This window comes from Schistosoma haematobium, chromosome 1, assembly GCF_000699445.3.
Source record: "Schistosoma haematobium chromosome 1, whole genome shotgun sequence".
In the NCBI taxonomy this organism is placed as follows: domain Eukaryota; kingdom Metazoa; phylum Platyhelminthes; class Trematoda; order Strigeidida; family Schistosomatidae; genus Schistosoma; species Schistosoma haematobium.
Window position 1 is genome coordinate 63,278,152 of NC_067196.1, and position 26,778 is coordinate 63,304,929.

Genomic DNA, 26,778 nt, shown 5'->3' on the forward strand with positions numbered 1-26,778 from the left:
GGACTTCCCTGGCAGAGGCTATATACGCGTGGCCATGTGAGAGCATTTCGAGAGGGAGAGCGGACTTTTCCCACTCTCGGCCGTACCAGGGCATTTGGGGGCATGTTAGTATAGAATGTAATTATAATATGAAAAGAATATACACAGATGAATTATTAAATATCTACCGACTTTTAGTGAAATCACAGTAAACACTGAAATATTTCAATTCAAACTTTTGTATAAAATTCATAATTGGTTATAGTGTAGCCCATTAATTATGATTATTTCTTTTACTAAAAAATATCTTTCTAAATTGTTCTACATATTAAGTTTATACATTTAATAACAAAGAACCTGCTTCGGTCTGGGCACCCGGGCAGTATCACAGCCCACACATAAATCAAGTGACTTGTATGGCGCATATATATTCGGTGCCCTATTGTACCAATATTTATTTGTTCAAATAGACAAATAAATAAATAACAAGGAATGTTGGGTTATATAAATCGAAGTTGCCTCTGTTTATAAATTGTGTTTATATGAAAGTTGATAACTGTTGTTGACAGAGCATATGACAGACAATATGATTAAGTGATAATTATCGTACTATCTACACAATAAAATACAAGTTGGAAATTCTTCAGTTTCATCTAACTCTGGATAATGAAATGAGAAAACGAAGTTTATCAGAATTGTGTGATATATTTGTGCAATACATTTCTAAAAGAATGTCTATGACAGAGTTATATAAGAATGGGGAATGTGAACAATCCTCACAAAAAACGCTTGAAGTAACCTATGACAGTTCTCCATAAGCTCTGACTCAGCCAGCAGTCTTCGTGGAGAGTCTGCATAATGGTAATGTTCTTCTTTGGTACGCTTTTCAAGAACATACTGCTAAAAAACTTCACAACCAACAAAGTCGAATGTCATCTTAAGGTAAAAGAAAACAACTATAGTCAGACGTCCGAAAGTATGTCTATTTTCCAGAACCTAACGAGGATTGAATATTTTGTTTAGAGATTCATGTCCAGTTCTGAAATCAGCTTGGTTTTCTCGGGTCTGCTCTTCACGAACTTCATGTTGGCGATTGAGTACTATTGAGACTAATATTTTAGACACTACGTTAGTTAAACTGATTCCTCTGTGATTGTCGCAAGGGGATTTCCGTTCTTTCTTATAAACTCAGCGATCGAGACCAGTCGGATGGAATTACGTCCAGTTCCCAAATTTTAGCTGACACCTCAGTTAATAGAACTGCAAGAACTTGACCACCGTCCTTAAAAATCTCGAGTTGATCCATCAGGTCCTGTTGTTCTCCTTTGCCTTAGATTAACCATAGCCTTTTCAACCTTACTATGATTTAGAGGGCTCGCACCCGGTTGCTTGGTGTTATTGGGTAACTGAGATGTGTCTGAAGACCGGTTGAGGTGTACTTTAAAATGTTCTGTACATCAGTGCAATCTGGATTGAGAATGTGTAGTAGTCTCATCTTTTCCCGAGACAGTTTCACTAACAGCAGGGTTCTGAATATCCGTTTCCTTGAAAAGTCCGAACAGTTATCTATCGCCACCGCCTCCCATCTCTTCTGTTTTCGCGACTCACGATCATCACGTACGCTTAGTCGGCTCACGTTTAAACTGCTTCCGCTCCTCTTCGTGTTCGGAGCCAGACGAGATGAGTTTCAAAGCACCTGTCAGTTCTGTAGGCACCGCTGGAAGCCACTGACTTTTCCTAACCTTTTGCTTTGAGCTACTGGTGGATATCACTGCTGTCTCTACATGTTTTCGGATATCTTTGCAAGATACCTCTGGTTGAACACCACTTTCACGATTCACTAACTTCTCTATTTGTTCGTGAAAAATATTCTTGACTTTCCAACATAAAGTCGAACTTTAAGGGGTTTCCTTTCTGTGGCCTTTCTACGCCCAGTAAGATGCAAAAAAAATATGTACACGAACTAAAGCATGATCCCAGCTTGAATATATGCTCCATAATGAGTAACTGTTTTCATTCGATCCCCTTCAACGATGGCTAATGACAATTTGATCTGTTTGAGTCAGTTGTGGGTGTTATTGCGTCAGACAATGTTTTTCCTTACGTTTAAAGTTAGTATTTGCCAGAAAGAGATGGTTATCTGAGCACGGTGGTTGCAAAAGACTCGTCGTTATCCATGTGCTGAGCAGAAATACCGTAAGATCCAGCATATGTGCCTTTTGGTTTGGTTTAGTTTACCCACTTCAAAATCAAAATCATCTGCCACTATTTTTAAATCAGAGCATCTAGTTTTTTGAAGGTTAGATAATTTTTCCAAAGAGACTTTTCTTAAAAGTTTCACGTTTTTCACTTGGCCAAAGACCAGAAGTGACCTTCAGTATTAGCTATATGACTAGTTAAGCACAAAATTATTTCTTACATGAGCTAGATCATAATTTAAGTGAGAATTAATTTAATTTCATTGTTATTTATTATTTCTTTCAATTTATCGAATACGTAATAGTTATAACATAGCAAAATGTATATGTACTATTGAATAAATAGACTTTTACCACTAAAATATATACTTACCATTGTGAATAAACTGGAATCTTTTTTAATAAATTCAGTTGTACAATAAGTTAGTTGAGCATGAAAATGACTCATTGTTGGTGACTTGTGTAAAGGAAGTAAAACTCTACGTAAAAATTGTTTATGTTCTTCTTTCAATGGTGTTTGAAACCCATTTATAATGCTAAAATAAAATACACAAATAATTGTTAAACATATTTCAGTTAACAATTGGTGATCAGTTCTATAATTGAAATATAATTTTCATTACTGAGTTAAGCAGTCTTTTAAAAAATGATAAACTAAATTACATTTGAAAGTTATAAAAATCATGTCGTACTAAATGTCTCCATACAAAATTCATACGATATCATGGGTTCAGTGAAATGACTGCAAGTGGGATTCCCCTTTCAGAAAATTAAAATTGGAATGAGTTTCGTAAAACTTTAAACTTATAGGCTTAGTCATGTAATAGGCTTTACAATAAATAAAACTAGCGTTTAACTTTAGACTAGAATTCAGCATCGATTTGATGCTGTAGTTGTTCAAAAATTGAGAACTATTCAAAGTTGATGCACTTGGATTACTTCAGTGAAGCTGATTAATATGCGAAGAATCAATCTGTCTAGTCCTTTCTAAAGCGAGGAGAAAATCGACCATATGTCTTTGATGTGATCATCATTGACGATGGCTAGGCGAAATTGAAGAGAAAAAGAAAGGATGATGATTTCAATGTTTTGTGTATCGATTTAACCCCACTAAAGTTTGTGTTCTAAAAAACGGCAATATTAATTTTTTTTGTTTCATAGCTGTTGATAAATCGATAAGGTCGAACCTTTCCAACAGTATAAAAAATTATTATCTCCTGTGGAACTGGTATTATTATTTCTTCATTCGAAAGGCTCATATAAATGAATTCAAAAACGAATGTTTATTTGATATTTATGATCTTCTACCATAAAATAACGAACTTTTGGCGTTTATTTAATACCACTGCCAAAGCAACATTAAAATCCACTTAAATTCAAGTAAATCTAATTTGAGTCATAGACCTTACTATTAATGCTAAAACTGTTATGATATGTTGGTCATCAAAACATAGATTTAAAAGTATATGTAGGACCTACTTAATAGTAAGTTGATTCTTATTAACGTAATTTTACGTAGCAGAAAGTAAACTAATAAAAATCTAATAACTAACTGTTTTGGTCACCCAGAGTTCGACATAAAAAACAAAATGTTTGAGATGATTAGCCACCTTAATAATCTTGGAAACCTAATCAATCTTGGCGGATTGATATTTGACATAGATCCTGAAAGCTCGTTTGGCTCTTAAAAAATTAAGTCACTTGTGACTAGGAGAGATATCCATCTACTAAGCAAAGGACAAATATATTGTACAGCAATTCGTTCTGTTCTTCTTCACAGCACTGAAATGTGGCCTCTATTTTAATTTATACGTATGAAACACGGGTATTAAGAGCGAAGATTACCCATAGGTTTCTAATATTTGATTATATATAATCACGAAGCAATCCTCACCTACGTTTGGTCTACGAAGTAAACAGTTCTGAGGTTAGACATAGGAAATCAACTAAGAGGTACCAATATAATCTTTTTTAAGAAATTTTTCTGCTCACAAATAAAAATCTACCTCGGGAAACGAGTAAGAGTTTAATACAATACAGTCGATTTTGAATAGAAGCAAATGAAATGTTACGTCTAAAAATTTTAAAGCATACAGCGAACTATTCTTTTCTGGAATGTTTCCTGTCTAAAAAATAATACTTCTGACTTTTTCACTTCAAATTACCTACCTTCCAAGTATTTCAAGGAGTTCAGCTATTCCACAATGACCCTCTTCCTCGTAAACAAATCTGAAAGGCATTAAGTTAAGCTTGTTAATTATTAATGACCTTATTTGTAATATTTAATTACATGGAAAGTATGTTTATTACGGGATAATGCACTATTCATAGTGATTACGTTAAGTCAAAAGGTTTATTTTCTCAGAAATATTAAACTATCCAAAATAAATACGCTGCAATGTCGAAAGGATATGCATTTTATAATTTAAATGGTATTTTTATCATATACTGAACGGGTTATGATGATTGAAAACACCTCATTTTAATGACTCCATAATGTTCTTGGCCGTCAAAACCTGGTACCTTCTGTTCAATATACAACTCAGTTATCCTGAATTTTCACCTATGTTGGTGGGAATATTGTCAGAAAGTTCATTTTTTAGTTCATTATCTCGGTTTTCCAATTTCAAACAAATGATTTGCATCTTAATAACTTTCTCCCTCTTTCAGAAATAAAATTACTTCCGTGTTTTAAACCAAGATTCAAACCAGTGTTAATAAGTAAACCCAATATAACATGCTAATAGACTATCAGTATCTAGAGTGGACTTTCTAAGTAAGTTCATGATGAATAACTTGAATTCATTAAGGGTTGATATGATTTTTGTACCATAGTCAATAAGAATTAGATTTGTTCTTAACCTGTGTTTAATTTTACTTTTTTTGACGGGAGACTTTAATCAGTCCTTATATTATGACAACAATTAAGCACTATATACGTTGTGACTTTTCTGCCTTTGCAGCTTGTTCTATGTTTTGGGATTAAATAATTTTTATTGTGTTATCTAGTAAAAGAATGTGGCCATAATCTATTACCTTCTGGTTAAGTGTTATTTCACTCTGAAAATCTTCCATAATATTTTATCAAACTTTAATGGTTCTTAAAGTAAATTGGAGGGAGACTATGAATTGATTGAGTATTCAAATAAATATGTAAATTAAAAACAATTAATCTATTTATGATAACAAAGTATCCGATAAAAATGTTTTGAAATGGACTATCTTATTATTGGATACATTTCCTAATAACTTACCGAAGAAATATATTATTCATCAAACGTCTAATAAATGGTCTCAAAGTAACTAGTTTACCATATGCACGATGAAGTATCATTTTGACTAGTTCTCGTTCACGTGGATCTTCAGATTTAAATAATTCCAAAAGATTTTTAAAAAATTGTTGGTCCAAATACTTTTTCCCTATTGAAGCTTGAAAATCAGGTGAACTAATAAAGCGTAGAAATAGGTCGTAGACTAACTAGAGATAATAAAATAAATAGAGAGATGTACAATGTACAAAACACTTTTTAAACAAACTAAATATTAGAAATCTGTTTATAACAAAACAAATTTTAGTAAAGTTAATTTATAAATTTTAATATATTTACCCAACTTGTCTTCTATTGGTTTGTGTTCATTTAGAACTAATATATTTCATGTAGTCATATGCTATATATCAGTATATTTAACTTATACTATGGTAAAGCTGATATCATTTTTAAGTAGACCGAACATTGTTTCTGATTCAATTTCGAACTGCTTAAAGTAAAACACGAAAATTAGTGTTCATTCAGTCATTTAAATGTATAGTATAGTTATTCGTTAGATCATACACGAAAAGTTAGTCATTTAGACGAGTTAAATGATACTCTGAAACAGCCAGATGAACAACTGAGAAACTTTATAAATATATTTATCATACAAAAATATTTGTACTGAATGAATATACATTCTGAAAAATCCTAATTAATGTTACAAAGAGCATAAGGATGTTTAAAGCAAATAATTCTTTTGAATTTGCAGTATATAAATTTAGGAATAAGTGAAGTTAGAATTGTGGCTAATAATGGGATCCGAGATTCGATCTTCGGCCTGTTTAGGACTCATCAGCCAAGTTAACCTGTATTCTATTCCTGATGTTCACACTACAATTTTCTGTAAAATAAAATACCTCATTAAGCTTATAGATCAAATGAGTTTACGGGATTAATAACCAGAATAAATGTAGTAAATATAGAGAGGAAGAAACACTATAACTACAAATCAGATCAAATGCTTGGTAGAAGACTACATAATGTTTAGAATGTTGTAGATTAGGTAAGATATGGTAGATTGAACTATGTGGTAACTAAATGCAAGGTTGACAATAATAACACTAATATTTTAATATGATAAATACAGCAGAATAATAAATAAAAACTTTCATCAAAATTTGATCGAACAGTTTCACAGTATTTGGGTGCCGAGCTGTTGTGAGACACTAGAGAGGGAGAATATATTTGTAAAATCTCAGCGAAAGAATTTGAAGTAAATCCAACGTTTCGCCTGGTAATCTGGTCCAACCTTTCTCTGAGATTTTACAAATACATTCTTCCTTTATGATAAATAAAATTTATGACAACAAAAGGGGAAGGCTTTACGCATGAAAAACATGAGAATTAATTTAAATGCAATGTGTATGAAGTGACAAAATTCATAACAATCTTTTGGTCTCTGCTAGGTTCGAAGCTATCACTAGTTCATTTAATCGGCAAACGAGAACAAGACTCGGTGACCAAAGACCAGTATGCTAGCTATTGATGCATCCCAGCCCCGCTAACTAGAGGGAGAAATACAAGCTTGGAATGGGAAGTATATTCTAGAAAACAGCCAGAAACGAGCGATAACAACAAACACAATTCAAGACATATATATACAGTGCAAAACCGTCTTTGGGGAACGTTACCAAATAGCATACTAAAAGACGCAACGGACCAATAGCATTTAAGATATTTTCCAGTGGGAAATACGACATGAAGGTGACAAGAGTGCCTTTGGCGCGAAAACAAAAAAATTCCAATTTTCTGAATAAAATTACAAAATTAGGTCCTTTCCTAAGTGAGTTCTGGGGATCTAACGTCCCCAACAGTCTCGATGATGTCTTTTTTTTACATGACATGCAGGTTAAATGCAGATATCTTGTTTGGTCATTTATGTAGCATTCTCAATGAATTTTATCCAGGTAGTGTTATATTAATTATATAAAAGAAAATTAAAGTAGCTTTGATCCTCAAATCACTTTCTGCCTTATAGTATATTCAAATAAGGCTCTCAGTGATAACTTTCGTATTTTTTTTACAAATTTTAAAGAGAAATCACTACAGGAATTTCAATTTGCATTGAAGCATTATACTAATTCCATTTTACATACAACTTGAATTTTAGTATTATTTTGTATTATCAACGAACATTGTTTTTAACTTATTCTCTCTATTAAATATAAAGAAAATTTTATTTTATTTTAATTATACGTATTCGGATAAAGAGAATTAGTCGATCCAATGATAATTCATCCAAATGTTTAAGTTCATTTCAGTCTTATTCCAGAATAATCATTGTGGTGAAGGAATTACATGATTTATGTAACAATAAAACTTTCGTGTGATATAATTCATTTTTGGATCGTTTAAAATAAGTTACTCCACTATGATGCATTCAATAAGTTAATGAAATTACTTACCTGAAGATGTGGCCAGGATGGTTCCAAATTAGAAATCTGTTCATCATCATTATCAGCATAGTCTGACATTTCCGTATTTGTATATATTGTTGCGATTGCACGGAAAGCATTTAGTTTTACTAGGTTTATAATACCGACATAAACCGGTTCAGTGAGTGAACTAGAATTTATTGAAATAAACTCAGCGAGTTCTAACAATGTTAGTCTTTTTATTTCTTTCGACTTTAATTGTGCAGTATTATCAGTGAAATCGAATAGAGTTGAACACATTCTTAATTTGCTCAACAGTAATGTTTCTCGTTCACCAGATGGTGTCTCTAGATTTAATAAGAAATTCATTAAAAAGAAAATGAAATATAGATTTGGTTGAATGAATAGTAAAAATAAAAATTCTATTTGTGATATTTTACTGTGACAGTTTCGTAAATGAAAGTTATTTTGTAAACCCTACCTTCCAACGAGAAATATTTGAGTGTTAAGTCAAATATTAGCCCCACCAAATCAATGACGAGTAAAGAGGCCTGGTTTTCAATAGGTTTTTATAAGTGATTCATAAAATTAAAGCCAAAATGACTTTTATGTAAACATTGGAGTGTTTACTTCTTGAAGTCAAATCTTAATAAAAATTGGAATAAGGATAGCCACTGTTTAACCTTTTAGAATTTCCCTACTTCCTTTTATGATTGAATCTGACTATTGAGTCAATGAATAAAATTCAGTTTGGTAAAAAATGTCTTTTGAATTTTAGTTTGGCATAGACATATATGGTATTTCCCCAAAAGTAACGAAATATCACATTTATCTCAACGTAATTAGCCCCCGAATATATTATTACTAACATTGTGTATTAAGAAATGAATATATGAATCCAACACATGCACAAAATCTTAATTCTTCTGGAAGTAGTAATTTAAAAATATTTTATGGTCACTTACATTGTAAAGTTGTTCATAACTGCTTAAGAGATTTTCGAGGAAGGTTGGTCAATTATTAGTCAGAAGGTATAAGAAGAAATTCTAATTAAAAACATGTGCGAAACATAAACAAAATGACTGCCTACATAACGGAATTATTTCTGTGAATATGAGTTGTAACTATAGCTATCAATGACAAGGTTGAATTGATATTTCCAAATAAACTACGTATTGGGTAGAAAGTTAATAACAAACAACTTTTTATCATATCCCAATGAGTAGAAAAGTTGTATTTCTGGCGTTTCGTAACTTTATGTAAGCCACTTACTCAGGGCAAATAAATAACCGAAATAAATCAACACACATTTATTTCGATTGTTTATTTACTCTGAAGAGGTGGCCCATATTAAGTCACAAAACATTAGGAATACAAACTTTCTACTCATTGAGATATGACAAAAACATATTAATTATGATTTGTCACTATTTCTCCACAAGTTTTGATGGCTTTCAACATATTTCACTAGATACATATATGAATCTTTTTAGATGTAGTCAGCCCATAAATAACATTATTCTGATTCTTATTCGTGTTCACTATAACCAAGAGACAAGTGTGGAGTCAACATATCAATAGATTGTGCGTGCAAATTATAAAAAGCTCACCAACTAATAAAGGTAGCGCTTTCAATTCATCATGTGACACATTTACGAATCGAGATGATAATTGCCTTGGTGGCTGTGGAGCTGTAGCTATTCGATCGATATCTTGCCGTTTAACATCATTCTGCCGGAATTTTCTTCCAAGTGAAACTGGGGATAAACTGGATGCCGCTCTAGAGAATTCAGGCACAGGACTTGGTGCATGTGGGAAACCTGTTATTGAGTCATCACGATAGTTCTCACCCTAAAACAGAAGTAAAAACATTAGCTTCAAAGTCATTTGCTTTTTTTATTATTTAAGACTAACGAACTCATTACATGCTTGAACCTTAAAAATCTACAATGAATTTTCCAAATTTTAGGTCTCTTATATGATTTCAAAACAAAAGGTACCAAATGATTACCTTCAGTTAGTAACACCCAAACTAACCAGCATTTGGTTTTACTTGATATATGAATACTAGTTTATCGCTTTACTTGTTTAAGTCAGATTTTCCAGCTTCGCACATAACACTGATAGAAGTAGATGACGTCACACGTTTCACCACGTTTGATATCATTTTTTATTACTGATTTAGCATGAGAACCGCGTCGAAACGATCAGTGTTCATAATCCGAAGCAAGCAGTTTTGAATAAAGTCAAGGTTAACTTTTAATTTGGGTGGTAACGAATAAAAAGGACTAAAATGTGTTAACATTATGTGCAGTTCTGATAATTATTTTCAAACGCTTGTATTATAGCTTATTTTCACCACAGTTCAACATCTGACTTATTCAAGTACACTGACGTTTATTCGAATCGATGAATTATATGACTGCAGTTTAGCATGTTACGAAACTAATGTGAATTATGTTAGTTTTTTTCATTATTAACCTTCTAACCGATTCAGTTCCAAAATGCACAAGGTATCAGTCGTTATCAACACTAAACATTAACATGTTGGTTGAATTTAACCTTTACCTTGTCCATTATGTGAACAATCTAGTATTCTGTCTTCACATTCACATCTAGTTCATCAACTTTACATGGGTTGTTTTATAAAGGGAAGGCTCCACACTGACAAAAATGAATAATTATTAAAAATATTTTGAATTTTTTCGTCAAAATAATGCACCCCAAGAGTGGGATCTAAAGTAAAATTGTTCACAAATGCTAACTAATTCTAGATACACAGACATAAATCATAATTTATTAGTATATTTAAATAAAAAGGCATGAAATGATTCTCGAAAGAATAAAGTAAATTTATTTTGTTAGATTATTTCTACAGACAAACAGTACGTAAATAATATTGAAGACCCATTTCAAATCGTGGGGTAGTTGCTAAACAGTCAGTTAAATAGCATAATGGAAAGCAAAACTGCCACAAAGCATAGTTAAAAAATACATACATGACGGGTTTTCTTTGCTGTCGAATTCATATGAACGTTACTATTTTCATCTTGAAGTTCATTCAGCCTACGTACTTAGATAATTTCTGATTAGATTTACCATTTTCCTTACTAATACTGACTTCTTAATTTTTCAGACCTTGATAATTTTCCACATTACGACATCCGAATCAATATCCTTCTTATTATTAAAGTTCGAAATCTTACTCTCTTCATATTTATTTAATTCATGGTATTTGGTAGCAGTATTGATTACGTTGTGGCTTCAGTATGCTGCTTAGATATTTAGACAAGCATATGTGAGAGAAACATTACAACGCATATTGAAAACGTATAAAATTAAAACTTTCTGTAGGACAACTAACACTCTAAGAAATGCTCTAGACAGAATAAAAGATACGATCCCGTTCACTTCCAAACAAAGTAGTGTCGATTATGATGCGTTCTACGTTGGGGAGTCTTCGTATGAGATCACAACTTATGCTAAGTATAACAAAAGTTACACAAAAGGACCTCCCAATAATCCTGTAGACTTAGAAACTTTACAGGTTAGATCAGCAATAATAATACACACTGTTCTCAATAATCAGCAAATTGATGTTAAAAATGGTGGTCTAGCCGTAGTTAATAAGAACACCAGTGAGGACAATCGTATGCACTCAACATAAAATTACAGGACTTGTTAATAAAATCTAACAATCATTAAGTAAATGCTTAATTTGCAAAATGTCCACCAATAGTCTCAAAATGACCCAGACTTCATTGTTCTTGCATTTCCATACAAATTGCATTTTGTTTCCATTCTTTACTGTTCGATACTCTTGTCTCTCTGCTGTCATACCTTCTATTCACAACTAACATCATATACTACTTATGTCAATATAAGTAGCACGCACCACATAGCTTCAATTGACTTATGATCTCAACTATTAAATTTACTATATCACCCATAAAAATCCCTTCTCATATTAATCAGCATATGCTCACTAGCGACTGGTTTTAAGAGGTATTTCCTGGAGTTTTATTGAGAAGCAGTGACCAGTGGAGTTCAACCAGGTCTTTTGTGAGGTGGTAACTCATTGAAGACAATGGTGAATGTGTCGCTCAATTTTGTGGACTAGTTGAAGTTAGACATTAACACCGTTGGATGTCGGCCAGCTCAATGGTCTAGAGGTTAAGCGTTCGCGCACGAGACTGATAGGTCCTGGGTTCGAATCTTGCGAGGCCAGATCATGGATGTGCACTGCAGAGGAATCTAACAATAGGACGAAATGGCCGTCCAGTGCGTCCAGGGTTTTCATGGTGGTCTAGCCTCAATTGGTTCATGATCTCAAGTATTAAAACTGACACTAAAAATATCAAAATAATTAAGAGTATTTTCTAACTATAAAGAGAGGTGAGTAGACGAATCGTTTGACATAACGCTGAACCCACTACTCTCAATAGGAAAGAAGGCCTGAATATTTACCTTACCTGGAATACTTGTCCAAACAACGACATCTGATCTTATTTGTTTTCCATATAATCTACAGAAATATACACCCACACACCTAAATTCAACCCCACTACTTGATTTTACAAATGCATATTTTTTTCCTACCCACACTGTGACACCAAAATTAATACAGTGACGGGCCATACAAATTCACCTTGACAAAGAATAACTTGACGCTGATATATTTAGATCTATTATGATTTTGATTGTACCAAAAATATTCTGCATTGTTTTCTTTGTACTACTTAAAATTGTGTTAATTTAATTCGGTTATTTGTTTACTCTGAAGAAGTGGCTTACATTAGGCTAAGAAAAGTCAGAAATACAACTTTTCTACTCATTGGAATATAACAAAAAATATATTTATTAAGTTATGTTTGTTTATTCAAGCCTAGATCGCATATTTTGCTCACCACACATTTTGAATAGATGGGGACTTTCGGTAAGTAGAAGAAGATGGTTTGAGTGTTATATATTAGACGATTCTTCATCCAACAGGTTAAATGACAAATAATTCATAATCATACTGAAAATAACTAAAATTGGGCCATTTTGGCAGACATTGTACTGCAGTTTGAGGTTCCTCATTGATAATTACTACTGGGTCCGTATAAAGCAGAGATCAACACAGTCGAATTCCTCCGAGGAATTTTGTCACTTGACCGTTAAATTCAAGCCTGATGGTATATGTTAAGTAGCATTAACGTTATCATACTGATATTCGGTTTCTTTAATTTGTATTTCCTCTTAGTTCCGATTTGATCGATTTTACATGGTATGGTTTACTATCTAGACTTCAGGGTATTTACTTTGTGTACGGTAATGGACTGGAACAACCTGCTTGTTTATTTTTGCTCAGTATCTCCCAATGTTTCAAGTCCATTTTCTCAATAAACTCAATGCCTTTACCAAACTACTGTTTTGAAATTCATAATGAAAAACGTTTAAACGGTTAAGAACCTATCGCATAAAGCTGACACACTGAGTAATTAATCCGTGAATACACAATGTTGTTTAAATTCTAAAAGGTGAAAGTGTTTATGTCTTTACGCACCGAATAACAGAGAGTTTTTAGAGATAAGAACGAGAATGTAATACTTAGGAACAATTACCTTAATTTTAACCATAAGAAATAATGTACACTCATCCGTTTACATAAAGTAAACCCAGTAGTTTTAAAATCCATAACCTTAATATATAAACAGGACCCCAATTACTCAATGAATAACATGAGTAGGCCTGGATGAATAAAATGGACAGTGAAACAGCTGCTAACTTAAAACGACGAAAGCAAAACACTTTATTGTTGTTTACTCACAAACCAAGTCATGGAGAGACGACTTCACTTAAACTATGTCAAGTGGTAGTTTAGATTATAGAACCTCTATATATGGAAAAGTAAAAGCTATGTTGTTTGAAATGAACTATTTCAATACTAATTAATCTGAGTTGTTCTAATAAAATTTATCAGAACATTTACTAGCTACGATTATGATTAGTTAGTTACCAAACTATACCCGTTACTATTTGTGAAGCATAGGTCACCAACCATGAATCTACAACCTGTTCTGTCCTGACCCCTCTTTTCCAACTGCTCTCATGATTTCTTGCAATATTTCATAATTCGTCTTTCTCTATTAATTATTAAATCACTCCCTGAATGGACGGATAAACATAACTAATTATTCCCCTTTTCTTATGAGACTATACGAAAGATAATGAGATGCATATATAATGCAATAATTTAACGTCGTTCACTTTGATGATTCAAGGAAAACAAATTATGGGCCCCTCGTTTGTGTTTGTCTTCTGCTGTACATTAAGGTATGGACCATAACAGGACAAGCCAAAATACCGACTACATTTAAGGTAATGTTGACTTGACGATGCTTTTTTGTTTATAATATATTTAGCAAGTTAATATAGGTCTGAGAATATGACCTGGTAAAGACTGCAAATAAAAGTAAGGACCTTATGAATTCACAGTTGATCACAATTTGAAAAATAATAAACACCAATTTACTCATTTTTAGATCTTTCAGAGTGTCACAACAAACGTTGTACTGTAAATATCTATTTATAATTTCAAGTAGTCACACAACCTTATAACAGTCAGATGAAATTGTTTAAAAAATAAGAGGGAAATTAATAGTATAATCAAGGGTAGCATACTGTATCGGGACTAGATAAGATATATCGATGGTGAAGACCTATTTGAAGAACAAAAAGTTTATAGTTGCCAGGTTTAATAAATAGATGAGTTTACTGCTAATCACTGATGTTACAGACACTGATTTAGATCAACATGAAATGTGAGTACTGAAAAGGATTGAGAGTTTAAAAACGGAATACCTTCGGTCAGATTGTAAAACTAGGTAAGTACGACTAAGCATAAACAATAATAAAGTGTAAAAATAAAAAACGAAGTGGTCAGAAGGACTGACCTCATAGCGTATAATCATATATATATATATATAAATCAAGTAAATGTTAATTTTGCAATTACGCTTAACTGCTCCGTCCTAATTTTACCTTTTATGAGCTAACACTAAGGACTGTCAATATTCTATGCGAATGTCGACGCGTAAAAAAGCGGCAATTAACTGCCTCAGTGGCATTTGAATTAGGAATAAACCAATTAATAGGTAATAGAAAAGCACAAAACAGTTGCGAGGAATGCAGTAACAAAGTGAAAACAATGACAATAAAATCAGAATTTCAGTTGACTTAAACTTCTGAAAGCCTCTTTGTTTACAATATGACTGAAATGATGTTTCTTTAACAACAATGATTTAGATCAGGAAATCTCACTAACCGCGCCAAACAATCAAATGAGATGACCCTTTCCCTGTTGACCTGCGTCTCATAACTATTAACGAACTTGTACACGATTATGTCGGTGACACGTTAAATCCTATGTTCTTCCCTGATAACAATCTCAAAGACATTGATGATTCCATTTTGCCATACGTACAAAAATGTTAACAAATTTAAACTTATCTGAATTTTTAAGACCTGATTACAGAAGAAAGACACAATTGTGACTACAAGAAGGCTTAATTTCACCTTTTTTACATCCTGTTTAGGTTTCAAATAACTTTTCTCATTTCTTTTCATCTGAGTTTATTTTTGAAAAAACGCGTTATTTGTTCACCCTAGCAAAGGTCAATTGACCAAAACATAACGATTCAAACAATATTTTGAATGATGTAGTTATAAATTGTGCTTAAACAATGAGGCTGTGAAACCATATATACAAAAATGTTATAGAGCTTGAATAACATCGTCTCTGTCTGAAACTGTTCTGCATGAAAATTTTAGAGTATTTTATTTTAGCTGCACAGTGTATGAATTCTGCAAAGTGTTGTAGATAAGTTATTTCAACAATGACATACATACCATTTTACCGTAAGCAGTGTCTTTATCTTTGAAAGGGCTGATTTCTAAAAAGAAACATTTAAACCACTGTTGACGTCATCCACAGCACGCGATCCTTATATCGAAGCCTATATTTCTATGGGAGAAGAAATACAAAAATCCAACTGGTAAATATCACTAACTACCGAACAAACGTGGATTTCAATATAACACTAAGTCATAAAGAGACATATGTTGTTTCAATAAACCCACAAGAATTCAATGAAAGAGATAATATAATCGACAGATTATCATGCCAAAGGACCGTGTGCAGTATGTCATCTTGCTCAACTGACAAGTCAGACTACTATAGAAAAAAACTTGTCTTTTTTGTCACTTCTACTCGGTGTTCTGTTCGTTTTGTGGTTAGGACCCACAACCTCAATTCCCTGATTCCATAGTCTATTATGTTGTACCATTATATGAGTGTGATGGAAAGCAAGGTATAACGAATAAAACGTCATGTTCGTATTTCACATAATAATTGAGAATCTAACGATTTTCACTTTTTATAGGGTGATTGTTAAAGAAATACAGAAATTAGGAGATGGAAACCCCTGAAAAATAAGTGATTGTGTGGTTGGAACTAAAAGATCGATAGATCATCTTTAAGGTAATGCATTATATGATTCCAGTTCTTGGTCGTTGCAAATTGTATCGATAAATTACCGCCATTCACATTTCACATACACCTTATGTAATTCTGATGATAGCTCAGTCGTTATTGCGTTTAACGTTAATTATCCATGAACTACAATCACAATTACATTAGTTCCGTTACGCGATTTTTCGGAAACCAAATCGAAATCATTCTTATGTTTACAAAAACGATCATAAGGCAAGATTCTGCGATTACGAAAAGCCGATTACACCGTACTAATTACATAGTTAAGAATAATAAGTAGTAACAGCCGTATGGCCTGCAGTTCAGGCTGCACTAAATTGTACTGACTCGAAATAATGAAAATGTAATTCGATACTTGATGAGGTTATTACAGTCTTTCCGTGCACGTAACACGTAGCATTATGTGGACATGATTATTGGGACATATGCATCATATCCATTCCACTGAAGGTGTTAAATAAAAACACAGTCATCCTATGGTACGAATTTTTTACATCTTATACAGGAACATGTGTAGCATGCACTAAGCTGTGTATCCTTCACGCATGAAATCATAAGGATACGTTTAACCGTATAATTACAAAACCTTATTACCTGAGCTAAGGCTAAGTCGTACTGGCATTCATCGATAAGCAATCTCTGTTATCATATTATATGCCACTTTGTTAACAGTGAATTCAATTAAATGATCATTGTACTCTTTTTCGGTGCCTGTAAACTCACTTCCTACGCAATATAACTCAGTCAATACTGAAAACAATGTTGCTTGACCTCGAAATGTTTTTTACCAAAACTTAATAAGACTAAGTTTCGGTTGTAATTAATGTGCATTATTTTGACGCAAGTTGAAATTTATGTACTGGTATCAGCTCATTGTTGCGGAAAAAGTATTTCTATTGATGAGATCAAATAGACTGACACAGATCTATTCTCATCAAGCCCTGAGGATTATGCAACATAATCATTTGAGAATAATAATCATAATGTGATTATTGCTCACATATTATTAATACATTTTTATTGTTCATAGGAGCCGATATCATCTAATGAACACTGACCTGCTTAATAATCGTACGTGCGAACTTTACAAGGTCTGAGTTAGTCGATACATGCATTATAGACTACCTGAATGATATAATTACAAGACATGACGATAGGCTCCTTGTACCAGTCCAATACTTAGACTTTAAGAAACCTTTTGATAATGTTCCACATAAGAGGCTTCTCGTCAAATAAAATTCTTTCAACATCAGTGATCCAATATATTCATTGTTTGCTTCGTTCCTAATAAAACGCAAACGAATAGTAAAGTACAACGACTATCGTCACCAAGATCAATAGCTAGTGGAGTTATTCAGTGGAGTGTGTTAGGTCCAACCTTGTTTCTTATGTATATAAACGAAACATGTAGCGTCATAAAATTTGGGAGATCATAATAAAACACTGATCATCTAAAACTAGTATACTACTTCAAGCCGGAAGCTCTTAGTGTTTTTATCACCTCTAAACTACATATAACCTGATCAGTAACTTACAACTTACGCCACTAGCTAGCTCTATTGTAGTGTAATATACTAAATGAATATCTTACCCTATTTTTGATGTCCCTTTTTAATTTGATGCCAGGCACTAGGTTGCTTAATTAGAGCAGCAAGTTCAACGTAAGACTAGAACCGTGAGTTCGAGTAGAAAGCTTAGAAAATCAGTCCAGTATTATTGATTGACTGTCTTATCCTCACACATAAGCAATCTGAAACAAGTAAAACGTTCTGCCCCACAAACATGGACAGATTGAAGTCATTTCCTCATCATTAATGCTTACTGCTTAGTAACTCTACCCTCCCTCTTTTTGTGATGCAAAGCTCATTAAGGTTTATTTCTGGACGAAATATTACATCCTAGAAATTTTGTTGGTTGATACAGGAAGTCCCGATGTCGTTCAGGTCTTGATGACACAGACTGTACCAGATATTAGTGAAAGCAAAACACGGCGAGTGAGCTCTTTTACTGTTATACCTTACAGATTAGGCATTTGGAGTATAGATGAAATCTATTGACCTATGAGTTTCCAGTATGAGTTTTCAAAACGGTGGCATATGACTCATGTCATATAGGCAGATGTGGCGCCGGCTGAAATGTAAAGAACAAGAGACTGTACAAACTACATTACAACATGTATAGTAGACGATTTACTTCAAAATAAGATCAAGTCCTGATCAAGAAAGTTTTAAAATTTTGTTACATCCAGCTTGTTTTACCATCCGAAAGACACGCCGATCTGGAGATAGTGTTATCAGAAAAGTAGCCTGAGTATGGGTTGCTAGGACTTACTAACGCGTTAGATTTAGTGTAACTTATCATGAGGCAGTCAGATACAACTAGTGGGATTATTCTTGTTCTGTTGTTAATCTTTACTCGCGATGATGAACTTAGCCCACTTAAGTGACTTCCATACTAAAAAGTGATTATGTGATCATCATATAAGAGCACACATATCAGCCATAACTAGCATAATAAAGTAGGAAATATAAAAGACCACACCTAAAATCTCGATCAAAGACTAACAAACATGCTGTGGTGCAATAGGGAAATATTTATGGGTTAGACACTAGAGCTGTGCAGCTGGCTGATGGAGCCGTTTCTATCGTGGAAGGTTACGAGCAGAAAACACAGAGTCGTCATGAGATAGATAGTCAGATAAAACACACTTTGAAACAAAAAAGAAAATGCTAGCATACCGCCGTCAATATTGCCACAGCATAAGCGGTGGAACTTCAAACGTTTATTCGGAATAAATATATCAATTCGAAACGTGTTGTTCGAAGAAAATACGGGAATTGGCCAGTGCAAACAGCAATAATTAAAATAACCCATAGTGTCATTGAATAAGAAGAAGAGAATTCAGTGAAGAAAATTTCCTTTTCGACGAAATCATTTAGTTAGGCTGTACATCCGTATATAATGATCGCTTTGTGCGGCCTATGTAACATGCCCCACATGGGCAAGTAAATTTATAAATACACATTGAAGTGGCCCAAAGCGAAAGTTTGTCCTTAACACACCCCAGAATGGTAGGTCGGCTAGAGAAGATGATTCGAAGCTTGGCTGCGTGGAATGTTTTATTTTTTTCCGCACTTTTATTATCATCTATATTTCTAAATTATTATTTTGCACTTTAAACTCTAATTATTTATTATTATTACCTTTTACAAGTTTTCTTGATTATCATTCAGCTTATTATTATGACCTTTGTTGTTTTGTCGTTTTTCTTCATATCTGTCAATTGGACTATTATCTGACCCATAAATTTTGTTCTTCCTTACCCCTTGATTATTACGTTAACCTCATTTGTTATTTATTGTCGAATCCATTTTTTGTGATGCAATCCTTTCTATCCTTCTATAGACATACATTTTCCATATAACTGTATATACGGATGTACAGCCTAACTAAATGATTTCGTCGAAAAGAAAATTTTCTTCACTGAATTCTCTTTTTCTTTCGCAGAAAGCAATGAAGCAGGCTTAACAAAAGTTTTAATGTACCTATCACATTGCGTATCTGTACCCATGGAATTCCGATATAATGACGGAGAAGTGTGTTACTTGAGTAATAGAGGACCAAAATAAAGCAGAAGCCACGACAGACGATTTTGAAACGCTCTACAATGACAAGAATCCTTTAGATTCAGTACTAGCTCAATAAGCACTATCAGCAGAACACCATATAAATCCACCGGCATATATGGTACCCAAACCAAAATCTTATGGAATTTACAAAATTATTTGGTTCATACATGCTGCACTCTTAAAGAGTCCTTTTGTCTAAAAAAGTGAAGTGGAAGCTTCTTATCTCAATCACTATCCGTGCTCCCACAGTAACAATGGTTACGAGTGAAATAATTTGTGAATATCACCGCGACTATCTACTCATAAACTCCACTCTATAGGAATCGTAGCATGTTTATCCCTGAGAAAAGTTATAATTTATAACTCATAAATAGCCTCAGAAAACAAAAATCTCGCAATTAGAGACAACTATCAGGCAAAGTAGGACTGCTAGATTACAGTGCCACACTCTCCACAGCAGGGAACAATCTGAGAACCACACAGTGGTAATCCGTGACTCTTCCCGTCCTCACTCTACAAACCACAAACTATGTTGTGTCCTGAGGATTCGTCCATGACTTAAAGTACCCAGAAAAAGGCCAACAACTTGCCTACTCGACGTGAATTCGACCTACAACTACAAACGAAAGAAACAAAGTTATCTGGGTATGAAAAAGTCAGCATAACTGGACGAAGTACAGTGCAAGACACTGAGAAAACCTTCAAATGTATTCTTTACCTACTCATCACGAGAATCATGATGTAGCTCTGCCGGAGTGAATCACACACAAATTGGTAAGATGAGACTACCACGTCATTAACACAAGACCAACACTACTCCCATCAAACTACAGACTGATTAGCCACATCAATGTTGTGGTCAAACTATCGGAAAGAATGATCAACACCAAGATAATTGACCTTCGAAACTGTGTTTATCAAAGAGTCTCCAATGGCACAAGCTTTATAGGATCTCAAAATGGTGTTTAGATGCCGTTCATGTCTCATGCTAAATCTAACAGCTTGACGTTCAGATGGATAATGTCTGAGACCATTAACAACAGACCAACATTCAATACGAGACAACAAATCATTCATTTCTATGAGATGTATATAGCGAGAAATCTGCGTGCATACACTGAGATCATCCGCATATTTCACAAATAATAATAATAGAATAATTTTTCCATTGTTTTGAGGAAAGGTGAAGTTATTGCTATGGGTCTAAATTTTACATTTTTATCACCAGATTTTTTCTTAGGTGTAGAGATTATATCAATCTTTCTCCACGTTTTCGGTATGAGACTAGTTGAGAAGGATCTGTTAAAGATACTCGTAAATGGACAACAAAGAACATCAGTAAACTTCTTAAAAAGAAGTTTTAGGATATTGTAGCGGTAAATAAATCCCCAAAATAAATAGCACTAAGTTTTCGACATTGGATGCTGACCATATGTTTTAGTGGACTCACCTAGCTGAAGGCGCTCGGTCAGGCATCCGCACCAGATCACGTGTGGTAACGCCGTGCTCAACATCAACCGCAATCGCTAGCCAGATTAGATCAGAGAATTCCGATATATTGGTCATCGCCAAATATACTCTTCCGATCTCCTCGACTCTGTCTTTTGATTTCTCTGGGTGGGAACGAAATACATTAGGTGTTACTGGTAGAAGCGTTGTTCAAACACTGAATACCTGTGACATCATCATTGGTGAGACCGACGTGATCTGGTACACCTTATTGCAACTGTGAGTCTGTTCCTTTTTGGGATTTTTATATATCATTGCCTTATTTTTTATTTTTTTTAAACATTGTGATTTTTTTCGTGTTTTTTCTTGGATATATATATATTTTCCCCTCGTTCATTATTGTACTTCATACTTCATCATGACTGAACAGACACCTAAAGTACTCAGGCTTAAGACTTTGTCCCCACCTTCGTTTCAACTGATGCCTTTCTGGCCCGACAACATCGAAGCCTGGTTTTGCTACGCAGAAGCCGACTTCTCCGAGCACGGCGTGATCGACACACGTGCACAATTCCTCGCAGTAGTCAAGGCACTACCGCGCGAATTCAACAGGTACGTAACACCTAGTATGTTTACTAGTGATGTTTCCGATCCTTACGAAATATTAAAACGCTCGATTCTTAAACGAGGAGACCTAACCGATCGACAAAGGTTAGATCAACTCTTCAATAACATCGACCTGCAACACGGTTCTGCGACGGACATGTTGCAACGGATGAGAGAGGTTATAGGCCCAAGAACTTTCGACGAAGGTCTATTCAAACAACTTTTCTTGTCAAAACTTCCCCAACAGGTGCAAGCAGTTCTGGTCTCGTTCCAGAACAACGCCTTAGACGAACTAGCTGCATCTGCCGACCGCATTCTAGAAATTACGAAACATACTACCAAGGTATTTTCAGTCAAAGAAAAGCCTCACACGACTCAGAATGATATAACCGACTTATGTCACACACTCACGCCTTATCTTAGTCTTCGTACCGACCGTAAGAGATCGCGCACTCCACGTAGAAGCATTTCACGTAAGCCATCTGTCTCTAGACCACGAGAGACAGATAACCCCGACTGGTGCTGGTATCATAATCAGTATGGAAAGTTTTCCAGAAATTGCAGAAAACCCTGCAATTTTCACAACACGAAACCGAATGACTCGATAAACAACTCGGGAAACTTCCAAGCCGGCACGCGTTAACGGCAACCGTAGCCGGCGAACAAAGCCGTCTGTTATTCGTCACAGATGTGACAACGAGAGTTCGCTACCTCGTCGACACTGGCGCAGAAGTTAGCGTTCTCCCAGCAAATCCTAACGACCGACTTCACGAATCGACCCTAAACTTACAGGCGGCAAACGGAAAACCGATCGCTACGTATGGCAAACGGTACGTTTACCTAACGTGGGTTTACGCAAACCCATCCACTGGATTTTCGTTGTTGCAGATATTTCTATGCCAATCATTGGTATGGACCTTCTACAACACCACAATCTGATCATCGACACGCGCAAACGGAGGCTAGTAGACGGAAACACTAATTTGTCCGTTTGCGTAACTTCTTTACTGGTTGTAGAGTATCCCCAGTCACAGTTAAACATATGATAGACCCACTCTATCAACCACTACTCGATAAGTACCCTGGGATACAACAAACTCAACCGAAACTACCGTGTGTAACCAGCAACGTTACACATCACATCACGACTACAGGACCACCTGTGTTCTCTAAAGCACGACGACTAGCTCCTGAAAAGCTAAGGTTAGCGAAAAACGAGTTCGACCATATGATAGACTTAGGAATCATACGACCGTCAAGTAGCCCATATGCATCTCCGTTGCACATGGTCCCTAAAAAGGACAGCAACGATTGGCGTTCAACTGGTGACTATCGGCGATTGAACGCGAAAACCATTCCCGATCGTTACCCGTTGCCTCACATTCACGATTTGACAGCTACCTTGAAAGGTACAACTGTCTTTACGAAAATCGACTTGGTTAAAGCGTATAACCAAATCCCTATGGCTACTGACGACATACCGAAAACAGCTATCATAACTCCTTTCGGACTCTATGAATTTTTGCGAATGCCTTTCGGTCTAAGGAATGCTGCTCAAACATTCCAAAGATTCATAGACGACGTTTTCGAGGTCTCAACTTCGTACACGCGTATGTTGATGACTGTCTAATCGCAAGTCCGGACAGAGAAACACATCTCAAGCATCTGGATCTTGTTTTCGAACGACTACAAAAACATGGCATTACTGTAAACGCTCAGAAATGCCAATTCGGAACCGACTCATTAGACTTTCTGGGACACACTATCGATGCTCAAGGCATTCGACCTCTTAGGACCAAAGTGGCGGCCATTCTGGATTACCCAGAACCGACCACCGTCAAGCAATTACGCACGTTCAGCGGCCTCGTAAGTTTCTATAGACGTTTCATACCGAAATGCGCATTACTTATGAAACCTCTGACCGACCAACTTCGTGGAAATGCGAAATCCATTAATTTGGACGACACCGCACGAAAAGCATTCTCCACAGTTAAGGAACTGATTGCTAAAGCAACAATGCTCGCACATCAGGACACCCGAGCACCCATTAGCATCGCAGTAGACGCATCCGACTCAGCAATCGGTGGCGTCTTACAACAATGGATTGCCAACTCCTGGCAGCCCTTGGCATTTTCTCTAGAAGGTTGCTAGACACCGAATCGAGGTACAGCACATTCGGTAGGGAACTCCTAGCTATGTATTGTGCTGTACGGCATTTTCAACACTATATCGAAGGCCGTGAATTCACTCTTTTCACGGACCATAAACCGCTCACTTTCTCGTTAAGCTCTCCTTCTGACAAGTACTCTCCCCGTGAGTCTCGACAACTGGACTACATTTCGCAGTCTACTTCAGATATTCAACACATCTCTGGAGCAAACAATGTAGTTGCAGACGCCTTATGTCGCATAACTTCCTTGAACAGTTTCCAAGGAATCGACCTTCTTAAACTCGTCGAGCTTCAAAAAGAAGACACTGATCTTCAGCACGAGTTATCGTCCACAACACTTAAACTACGCATCAAACAGATGGGAACAGGTAAAGAAACCTTACTTTGTGACACATCTACAGGTAGGGATCGACCAATCGTGCCGAAACATTATCGACGCAATGTCTTCAACACATTGCACAAACTTTCGCATCCAGGTGTTCGTGCAACCATCAAGCTTATAGCAGAAAGGTTTTGCTGGCCTGGAATGAATAAAGACGTGAGGGAGTGGGCACGCTCCTGTGTAAGCTGCCAAAAATCTAAGGTTATCAGACACAATAAATGTCCCTAGGCTCGTTTAAAACTCCAGATGCTCGTTTCGACCATGTTCATTTGGATTTGGTAGGACCTTTACCAGATTCAAATGGATACTCTTATCTCTTAACCTGTGTAGACCGTTTCACTCGATGGCCAGAAGCAGTATCTATTAAGGACATCACTGCTGAAACAGTGGCCCGCACCTTCGTCGAACGATGGGCAGCAAACTTCGGTTGCCCTTCAACCATCACTACAGACCGCGGACGTCAGTTTGAATCTGATCTTTTCCGTCGGCTGACCACACTTTTAGGAATCAATCGCTTCCGAACGACCGCCTACCACCCACAAGCAAACGGGTTGGTAGAACGTTTTCACCGACAACTAAAAGCTTCACTATCAGCTGCAAACGTTTCACAATGGACCGACGCTCTTCCACTCGTCTTACTAGGTATCCGCAATGCAGTGAAAGCTGACATTGGATACACTGAGGCTCAACTCGTTTATGGAACGACACTTCGACTTCCAGGAGAATTCGTGGATCCTTCATCCTCTTCAATGAACATGGATCTAACCTCCTACACGAACAGGCATACAAACGCAATGCGGTCAGTTAAACCTGCTTCCGCTCGACCACAATCAACCGATGTTTTCGTTCAACCTGACTTACGATATAGTACACACGTTTTCGTTCGTCGAGACTCCCATCGACGACCATTCGAATCAGCATACGAAGGACCCTTCAAAGTTCTTCAACGTGAATCTAAGTACTATATAGTCGACAAGAACGGAACAAACGATAGCATCGGCGTCGATCGCTTAAAAGCAGCGTATTTAGAAGGAAATCCTATTCACGTCGATTTTCCTTCGGTACAATCGCACAACACGACTCCTACACTCATAATTCCTCAACCGACAACCAACACTAGCGATGATACTCTGAATGTATCTGAAAATAAACGTAAAACGACGCGTTCTGGAAGAAGGGTGAGATTTCCAGAACATTTAAACGACTACTGCACGTAAGGCACTACTCGACATTTTATATTATCTCGATCTTTCTTTTTACGATATATAATTTTTTTTTACAAAATTTTAATATGCTTATATATTTATATTTTTTTACTTAAACATTTTTTAACGCTATTACGTGTGCTTGAGTTTATTTTCCATTTTGTTTCGCCGATATTGTGTTTTTACACACATACGAGTGTATTTCGACATGCACTTACACTTTCTTTTTTCTTTTCCAGGACGGCTGGAAAAGAACGATGCAGTTTACGAGGAGTCGAAAATTTCGTTGTAACTTTGTCTTTTTTTACTATGTTGTACCTCGGTCCCATATAGTAGGGAAAGACGACCAGACGCTGCTAAACTTAGTAAGCTATCAGAAGAGTGTTTACCAACGACAAACTCGTTGGGTTTAAACTTCTGGCTGGCCACGTCTTAGGGTCGTCACTGCCCCACTAGGGGGAGTGATCTGTAGCGGTAAATAAATCCCCAAAATAAATAGCACTAAGTTTTCGACATTGGATGCTGACCATATGTTTTAGTGGACTCACCTAGCTGAAGGCGCTCGGTCAGGCATCCGCACCAGATCACGTGTGGTAACGCCGTGCTCAACATCAACCGCAATCGCTAGCCAGATTAGATCAGAGAATTCCGATATATTGGTCATCGCCAAATATACTCTTCCGATCTCCTCGACTCTGTCTTTTGATTTCTCTGGGTGGGAACGAAATACATTAGGTGTTACTGGTAGAAGCGTTGTTCAAACACTGAATACCTGTGACATCATCAATATCATCAGGTCCTAAACATCGAGATGAAATACATGACTAGAGACATTTTTGGACATCGGTTTTAGTGAAACAAGGAACACAACTATTCTTCAAAACTGTGGATATAGGGAGCATATATCAGATGACTGACGTACAAAAGACTTCTTT

General features: G+C 35.5%; 1 protein-coding gene across 1 annotated transcript in view; it reads right to left on the reverse strand.

The window, feature by feature from the left end:
- The window catches only part of PPP2R5D_2 (Serine/threonine-protein phosphatase 2A 56 kDa regulatory subunit delta isoform), a gene marked incomplete at both ends in the record, with an annotated part of 31,493 nt that extends 16,016 nt beyond the window's left edge, over window positions 1-15,477 (reverse strand). The window contains 6 exons of the mRNA XM_051218549.1: window positions 2,551-2,713; window positions 4,347-4,406; window positions 5,432-5,655; window positions 7,897-8,213; window positions 9,477-9,717; window positions 15,427-15,477. Coding sequence (XP_051074774.1) covers window positions 2,551-2,713; window positions 4,347-4,406; window positions 5,432-5,655; window positions 7,897-8,213; window positions 9,477-9,717; window positions 15,427-15,477 — 1,056 coding nt within the window. The remainder of the gene's footprint in view (window positions 1-2,550; window positions 2,714-4,346; window positions 4,407-5,431; window positions 5,656-7,896; window positions 8,214-9,476; window positions 9,718-15,426) is intronic.
- Window positions 15,478-26,778: the final 11,301 nt, after the last annotated feature.